This window comes from Meleagris gallopavo, chromosome 20, assembly GCF_000146605.3.
Source record: "Meleagris gallopavo isolate NT-WF06-2002-E0010 breed Aviagen turkey brand Nicholas breeding stock chromosome 20, Turkey_5.1, whole genome shotgun sequence".
Taxonomy (NCBI): domain Eukaryota; kingdom Metazoa; phylum Chordata; class Aves; order Galliformes; family Phasianidae; genus Meleagris; species Meleagris gallopavo.
The window spans coordinates 10,449,688-10,458,784 of NC_015030.2; the positions used below are offsets into that span (position 1 = coordinate 10,449,688).

General features: G+C 42.6%; 1 protein-coding gene across 1 annotated transcript in view; it reads right to left on the minus strand.

The window, feature by feature from the left end:
* Nucleotides 1-536: 536 nt before the first annotated feature.
* Nucleotides 537-9,097, minus strand: part of JPT1 (Jupiter microtubule associated homolog 1) — an 8,935-nt gene continuing 374 nt past the window's right edge. Inside the window, exons 2-5 of the mRNA XM_003211601.4 lie at nucleotides 7,078-7,220; nucleotides 6,363-6,454; nucleotides 4,480-4,507; nucleotides 537-823 (exon numbers count right to left, since the gene is read on the minus strand). Of these exons, the coding sequence (XP_003211649.1) occupies nucleotides 675-823; nucleotides 4,480-4,507; nucleotides 6,363-6,454; nucleotides 7,078-7,220 (412 nt within the window). The 3' untranslated portion in view covers nucleotides 537-674. The remainder of the gene's footprint in view (nucleotides 824-4,479; nucleotides 4,508-6,362; nucleotides 6,455-7,077; nucleotides 7,221-9,097) is intronic.

Here is a 9,097-nt window from a genome sequence, read left to right on the forward strand (position 1 = left end):
AAAAAAAGCCCTGTAATTTTTTATTTATTTCTACGATCCACTCCACCTTTACTGAATAAAGTCCAAACAAATCCCCTCCTAGCCTCAGGCCAGGTGACTCTGGTCATCAGCCCTCTATTTGGCGTACCATGCTTTACACTAGTCCAGTACCAATGTTTTTAAAGGCAGCATGGTGTACACTAACCACTTTAAATGGCACAGCAGGGCTCAAGGCATTCACCCTGTGCAGACAATGAATTCTTTTAGATCCCAAAGTTCACACGTGGAAGAAGGGACCACTCTTGTTGATCATTTGCTGGCCTCTTTAACCAGGACTCTAGACCCTTGTATAGCTAAGGGGTTCTAAAAATCTCAGTACAAAAACCCTCTAAAGCACACTTAGAACCTATCTACTTTCCTTTGAATTACTTTACTATACTTCATAAAACTTTCCCTCAAGTCTACCACTAAAAAACACTCATGTAACTTCCAGCAGATCTAGAACACAGGACAAAAGTGGAAAAAAACCCTTGATCTGGAAAAGAAAAAAAAAAAGATGGAGTACATAAAGTGCTTCTTTTTAATTGAAAGAAATTCGAGATGTACAGTCAGGCTCAAGTTGTGCAGTTCACAAGCATGGGGGGTGGGGGGATGGGCAAGAAACAGACACAAGTTCAAGTCAGGAAAGGAAAGGTTTAACCGAGGACTAGGCTGGACTTGCCACCGGGTGGATTTCTCCTGGATGGTGCAGGTGCTGGTGCTACTGGGCTAGGAACAGGTGCAGCAGGCAGGGATTTTTCTTCATTCTGACCTGGGGCAGCCTCTACATCAGCCTCAATGTTTTCTAGAAAAAAAGAAGCTTTTTTAAGGTGTTTGATGAGGATGATAAAAGCCAGAGGGTTTCTCTGGATTAGGCAGATCAGTGAGTTTTCTCCAGGCTTACAGTCACACAGAGCTGCTGTCATCTGTTGGCAAGACAGACTTCCAGCTGCCTGAAATATTTTTCAGAACTCTGATGCCTTCAGTTGAGTTTCAGGCATTTAAGAGTTGCATTCTCTTAGCTGCTATTGGGGGACCCCAGTGATTCTTTTCAATTTTTTTATTTTTTAACTGACAAGCAGCTACAATCAAGTCTTGTACATAGTGTGTGACCACCCTAGTAATTTTAACTCAAATCTGAGCAAGTGCTGGAAATGGAGCCACAGAAGCATCAGTACTTACAAGCAAGAGCTCAGATTCACACCACGTTCCCAATTTTGTTAGAGGAGAGAATATCTGACACTTCTGAGACTTCACATAGACCAGACTAGGGAATGCAAATCCATGTACAGGCAGGCTCAAATTTACATTCCCCGGGAAGCACATGCCAGTTTCATCTATTTTAAGTAGTTCTGAACAACCACAAGTGAAGACAGGACACAGAAGGAATTATTCACAGGAAGCACTTTAGATACTCTAGCAAATAATTTATGTATCTATTTCATTGACAGTTAATGAGGACCACGAGATCATTAGCATCTCACATTTTTACAGATTAATAGAATTAGTTATGAGCCAAAGGCCTGAACACAGTGAGATTTTCTCGCCATCAGCACATTTGACCACTTGACAAAACTTAGCCATCGAAGACTTAACTGTTCATTACCAGGTCATGGATGAAGGCACCCAATAAAACTAATCGCAGCACCACTTCCCACTGCCCCAACACCAATTACTAAATCCTGCCTTTCACCTCCTGTTTTTTATCTAGCTTCTTATCACAGGAGACGCTTTTCACCAATGCTGTGGCAACTTAGCACTGCTTTTTAAAAAACCTTTGATGCAAGATTTTATCAGAAACACTGAAAACCTGTCTGTGACCATCTGCATATCCATGCTTATAATAATCTCCAAGAACTCTGGCAGCTCATAGCTTCCACGCAACCTAAGATTCTCTGCTGCCTTCACTAACCCACAGGCACATGTGACCAAAGCAGTTAAATACAAAGCTTTAAGCCCAAAGCCTTGCAGCTCACATATGCTGCTGCCTGCTTACTCAGCAAGCTGGGAACGACGGCAGCCATGGCCACCATTCACACAGCCCCGAGTGCTTCATCCCAGTGTCTGTGCTTCAAGCAGACTGCTGGAGTACCGTGAAGCACTCATGATGATAAACTTTCTACCGAACACCAGACTTCACCTTCATGCAATGACAGTCACTTGTGACCGTCAATTAAGAGCTGTCTAATTCTCTTTAGTTAGCCCCATTAATCAAGTACACAGTGCTAACTGAATTTTAAAAAACCTCCTATCACAGGAGACTTCAGGAAAGTTTCCACAGCTTATTAGAGACTCCTTCAGCCATCTGATACATACACTGGCACTCCTCACGTGATCAAGATACAGCATAGTCTGCTAACCTAATAGCTAACGTGGTAAAAGCCAACAAAATCAGATCAAATGTTGAAGTTCTTTCATTACCAGGAAGGGTGTAATCTCTGAGTTAGTTTGCTGTCAAGTACACTGCAAACTACTGGAACCTTTCCAGTACAAAAGGAACTACAGCTTTCAAACAAGAAGCAAAAACATTTCTGCAAAAGGCACAAGTTCTCTTCTCCTAGACAGACGTGACTAATAGAAGGTACATATCCCCCAACACCTACCTTAAGGTTTTATAATCAGTTACATACAGAAAATCATTTCCAAAACTGGAAGAGGAAACATCTTTTAATGATGGGAGCTTATTAAAACTATAGTTATGCTATGAATTTGTAAGCAAATAGCGTTTATTTGGAAGCATATTCGTTCTCTTTAAAACTCAGGAGACAGCCATACAATGTCAAGTGCAAAATCACATGCACAAGTGGGATGCTCACCAGCTCATGTCTGCTACCTCGCACAGCAGGAGTATGAAGTGGTGAAGTGACAGGGCTAGCTCGACAGGACTCTGTACTCCACATTAAGGTAAGATACCCAAAGCCAACCAGGACGAGATTAATTTAACAGCACGCCGAGATTCTCAGGTACTTGTCACAGACACCACTTCCAGTGAGCACTAGCTTTCTACTCCTTTCGAAGTACCATCAGCAGAAGTTTAACAGCCAAACACATGCCTGACATTTTTATTTTGCCAGGAATGTCTTCAAAAATTTAATTTTTGCCACAGCCACAACAGTGGTAAACTTCAGTTATAAAGGCTAACTTGTTACTTTACTTATTTGGAAATCCCCTTTCCAGCAAACATTTACTCAGTACTTGCTAAGAACATTTTCCCATCACCTTCTGGAAACAAACCAAAGGCCCACAACTTATAGACCTGTGAGAATGGCAACTTCTAAGAGTCAGCATATCATTTTTTCACTCTGTTTCAGACAGCTGTTGCTAACCCAAGCAGTCCTATTTCTGCTGCCTCCAATCTCATCTCTTCTCGTCTCACCACTGCTCCCGACACCACAGTGAGCTGCTTTTAACAAGCACCAGGAGAAGAGCAGAGCCTGCAGACTCAAAAGAGTATCAAAACCACATCTTCCTGTCTGAGGCATGAACTCTAAGTGCGCACACTAGGACGCCAATTAAGATCAGACAGTCTTGAGAAGGAAATACTGAACAAGCCTGCATAGTTCTACTAGAAGCAGCACACCACATCACAGTCTGCTAGAGGAGCAAGATGCTCCAAAGAGCATTCTGGCCAGAAATACAGCACTCAGAGGTAGTTAACAGGCACTCTGGAAAACTTTTCACCCTCCCAGCAGAAGTCTGTTCAGGATATGGAGATCTTTAGAGATCTTCCACAACTCTAAGGTGTTAGAAGTAACACTTAGAAGTACGTGGTAAACAGACACACTCCTCACATCAGGAAGTCAGCTATTCTCAAGGTAAATCTTGCTAAGGAGAGACTTCCAGCCTCAGAGCTACATAAAAAAGCCCTCAAAATAAACATACATGCTGCTAGGGGAAGTGCCTCTGTTTACTCTAAATCTGCATTACGATTACTTACTTCCTTACAAAAAATCAGCATTTAAAAAGCAACAGGAACTTAAAATCTAATAAATGCAGATGCTTTCAGATGCAATAGATATCCTTAATTATTTCTGTGAATTGAGTGTTTGCTGTGTGTGGGAAAACAATAAGACAGAGAAAAAGATGAACCTGAAATCTCTGGAGGTGACTATCCTATTTAATTACAAGCTACTACAATGTACTATAGTCTATCAATCACGTAAGTCTTTGCAAGATGGTATCCATCTTGCCTTCACAAATTTAGATCTTGATGCCAGTTGCTGCTGCTGGCAAAATAAATGAACAGGACTGCTCTCGTTTTTACCCTGATGACTAACAGAGTCATTCTGCTATTACATCCCATATCGCCACCTGCAATTTCTGATGAAGCACTTAGGTCATTTTACTGATCTGATGGGTTCAAGAGGCAAACCAAGCTCTCGAGATTTTTTTTTCTCCCATCTTCTTCTATTTTGAGAAAATGGAAAACGTTTTTACTACAAGCCTGAAGGAGTTACTCACCAAATGTTTCACCACCGCCATCTCCTCCCTAGAAAAGAGAGGAACACGTTATAACTGATAGTTCAAAATGTAGTTTTACCTTGCTTCCATTGGGAGGGCACTCACACTGTGACTGATCAAGCCATCACGGCTGGACACACCGCTCTGCCAAGCAACATTCTGACAGACCCACTGAAGCACTTCTGGACCGACACCACACTCTCACAGGCAGATACCAGAGTAGAGCAGATGGTTCCAGATGCATGTTTCAACAGATTTAAAACGATGGATTTGTAAGCACCAATTCCTACAGTGACCAGTTTTACTTCATCAACTGGTCAGTTATGTAACTTAACTCTAGAACTTTAAACAAAGATACAATTGAAGCAACCCTAGTGCCTGTACAATTGGTATACACGTGATGCCCACACTGTGAAAGATGCAGGTGGCTGCGAGCACTACTGCACACAGCACCCTTCATTAGGCAGAACTGACAGGAACCAGAACACTGAACTGTCAAGCAGTAATGACAATAAATTAAGCCATTACCCATCAGCGTCTCCTCTTTTCTCCTAAGTGACTCTTTCCAACACCAAACATGTATCTGCTAGGAAAGCCAAGAACATCCATTCCACCCAGTGTATTTAGTTTTTGAGATACCAGTTTCTGACAAAGCTAAAATTTCCTTCGTTACACAAATAGCTAAACATTCTCTTCATAATCAACCTGTTCAGAATCTAACTTGACACAAAGATACAGCAAGTCCTCCAGCAGCAGCCAGGGTTCCACAATAGCATAAGATGTTAGCAACATTCAATCTATGAAAGTTGTTAATTACAAAGTGAACTTGCAGCTGTCAGGATATGAGCACAGAAATCCCCCTCGGACATTAGCTCTAGCTTCTGTCTGTAGTTTTAATTATCGCACAACATAAAAATATTTTGTTTTATGAGAATCAAGATTGCAAAGCTGAGAACTATCAGACAGTATTTAAATAAATAAAGCAGAAAATAGAATTAAGATTAAATCATTTATTTTTGTTTTCTGTGGTAAAAGTTACTAATCTATATATCTTACATTTGCTAAATAGGAACACGACATTTTATCTAACCAACAATTCTGAGGCTCCAATACACTACTAATAACAGAAATGGATTAAACTGACGATTGATGCCTGCTACCAAAATAAAACTTGTTGTTTACAACTCATGAGGGAAAAGATATCTGCCAAAAATTTACCTATCCAGTTCTTTTTCTGAAAACCTAAACCTGAGGCGTTTCTTTTCCACCTATAGCATTTAATTATGCGAGTGAGTCGTTCTCGGCCTCCCTTTCTTTTTTCCTACGTTCAGTGAAATGACTTCTTCTCATCCTGTTTTCCCCATTAACTGTAATTGTACATAATGCAAAAGCCAGGGTAACACTACATATCATGCTCCATATCGCTATCAAGTAAACAGCTTACATGGAAAGAAACACATCTTGGCGTTACTAAAGACAGCAACACAAATGTAAGGAGCATTCCTGCCACTGAGAAGCAGGGTGTTGGGCTATGAGACCAAATCCCACATAAGTCAATAAATCCAGAGTTCACTGTAGCTAACCTTTGTGTTAAAAAACAACTACTTGCTTAAGACTGAAGCAAGATCTCACACCACTGCACTGCTGTCCATCAGGAAGAAAGAAAAGTTAAGAGCTCTAGAAAGTACTCATTTTAGAAAAATCCAACCCTTCCACAACATGCAAGAAGACCATCACGTGGAAAAGAGAACCTGCACAGTAAGAACAGATTTAAGAACAAGGTTTCAAACTCTACAGTGCTTTCAGCTGTGCGTGTCACTGACAAAGCAGCCAGGGAGAGTGATGTAGGCCATTACCACACTCTTTACAGGAAGCATACTGACCTTCGGATCTACGTCTCCACAGTTAGCATCAGTTGAATTTCTCTGTGGTCCAGATGGTTCAGTGTCTTCTCTGATTTCACCTGGCTTTGTCCCTAGAAGCAGAGATCGATTCTAATTAGGCTGCAAGATAAACTTACTGGGAAAGTAGATGAAAAAATGATGTGGCATGTTTTATTTTTTTTTTCCTTCTTCCCCTACTTCTTTTGTGAATTAAAGCTTTACCAGTCAAAGTTTGTCCTGGTTCTTTACATAATGACTCACAAATTACAAGAGCATTTTGTGCAGCTGAGGGCATTGCTTAGATGGAAAGCGGGGTCCCAGGGCCATCTATTTAGGAAATGATCTACAGAAATGGGAATTTAATCCCAGCTGCAGGTACAACACAAAGCAAAGCTTCCTCTGATTAATCAAGATCAGTACTATCCCACATACTAAGTCACAAGTTTGCCCTACTCTAAGATAATTAATCTGGAGAAATTGCATCCAAAAATACACTCTCTTAGCTACGTGCCTGCAACAATGCCTAGGTCCAAGGTTTACATATTAAATAAATAATAATAATAATAAATCCCACGTCAGTAATGCTCATTTCTAGCCCTGATCTACAAAGCAAGAAGTGAAGTTGGGTTTCCAACCAGACACCAGCAGCTTCAGGCCAATCCCAAAAATGGATTAATGCATGTCAGCAAACCTGCAAAGAAAGCAGTGCTCTTACCCGACGATTTAGCCCAGGAAGGTGGATTTTCTTCAGGAGTTCCAAAGATGCTGGATGCCATTTTGTTCTTTCGCATGGGCTGTTCTTTTGGTTCATCAAAACCCAAGGAAAAGTTGGAACCGCCGCCAGGAGGACGCAGCACTCTGCAGAGAGATTCAGCCTTACAGCCTGCACTACTAAGCAGCATTCCCAGCATACAAAGAAAGCCCAACGTAAACGACATGGGGTGTCTGTATTATGCACTGGCATTTAATAAGCGACGCTCACTATTACGTCTTGAGTGCATAACTCAAACTATAAAACTAAATGGTTTCCCAGTATTCAATCCGGGCTTTTTATCTCCACTGCTCTTCTCTTTGGTGTCACTTATCGAAACTAAAACATTCCTATACTCTGCTTGCACCCTTTCTTCACTTGGCATCAACAAAAGCTGCTGTCAGTCTCCAGCCTGACCCCATTAAAAATTAAAAATATTATGGGGCATGTCAGAATCCAGGTACACAACTTCAACAGTTGTGAGTTTCTTTTTCGAGAACCCTCTGAAAGCAATTAATCTTCACACTGGTGGTACAGCAAAGAGTAAAATTTGGCATGAGCCACAGTGCTGCTTTCAATATGACAACTGGACTGCAGCCTCTGTCTAGGTTTCTTCAATCAGAAAATTTTGAGGCAGGCTACTGGGCTGATGCTAAAGACATTTCAGTAGCCAACAGAACGGTGCTTCCAATGCACCCAGTGCTCCCAAATGAAGCCCAGATGTTGGTAGGAAAGGGACACGTTCCCTCTTCTAATAGTTTAACAAAGCATTAGAACTATAAAAAGTCAGAACGTCACAAGCTCTGTGGTGTTTTCTACGGTGAATACACCAAAGCTGTGAATTCCACACAAAGACGACGTCAGAATTTGCAGCGCCAGCACCACTGCGAACAGCACTTGGATTTTTTGAGGCTTAGTGCCTACTGCGCTGGAAATACAACTCAAAAACACTTCCCCAGTCTATGGGACCTCCAGACCACAGTAAGAAAATAACGAAAATGTTTGAAATGGGTATTTACTGTTGCTAACCTGACTTTCATTACAAAATCCATCTCCAAATATACAATCAATGGGAAGATCCGAGCCGATCGGGTCATGCGTTTTAAGAAATCCACTCCTACAATTTGCTGCTTCTCCTTTTGAATGGAGATGATACAACAATCTTGAATTGCCAGTGCCAATTTTTTCCTTATACAGAAGAGATGCCTGTGTTTTTTTAAGCCACATCTGTTGCACTTACCATTACATCATCTTTCTTTTACTATGGCAGTGAAATCACTGCTCTTAACAGCGTAACAGTTTCCAAAGACTTAATGAAATTAACAGAAAAGAGTAACTGAAAGCAAAAGAGCAACTACATAAACCGTTAAGTGATCATTTCTGCCAATCCTAGATAAAGGTAGATGGATTTCATTAGAAGCTTCTCCCAGTCCTGAGGTATTTGAGCGTCTCAGCAAAGGACTACTCTTAACATCGCATCTGACACCCCCGTGCTGCGCACTGAGAATCCACCCATATTTAGGAAGGGCTTTTCAAGCGTTTTTTGTTAGTTAGGAAGCATCTGTTCCGCCAAGCCAAAGCCGTACTGAGAAGACGGCCGCCAAAGCGCGGCGCTGCCCGCGTCCCTTCCAGGCACGCTTCCCAAGTTCCTTTGTTCCGCCAAGAGCCGCTCCGCGAGCTCCAGGTCCGGCTCCGGCTCCGTCCGGGCCCACTGAGCCGCGGGCTCCCCGATGCCTCGATGCCCGGGGGTGCGGAGCCGAGGAAAGGCGTCACCCCCATACCCTCCCCCCCCCCCGAGCATGCTCGCTGCGAGCCGGCTTAAGCCCGTTAAAGCGGTCGTACACAATGAGCTTAACGAAACGGACACCGCCGGACAGCGGCGAGGGCCCCGCGGAGCGGGCGGCGGTCACCCGCAAAGAGTCCGACGGGAGAAAGAGCGCGGTGCGCAGGTGGGGCGGGGGGCGAGGAGGGCGGCGGTGCAGAA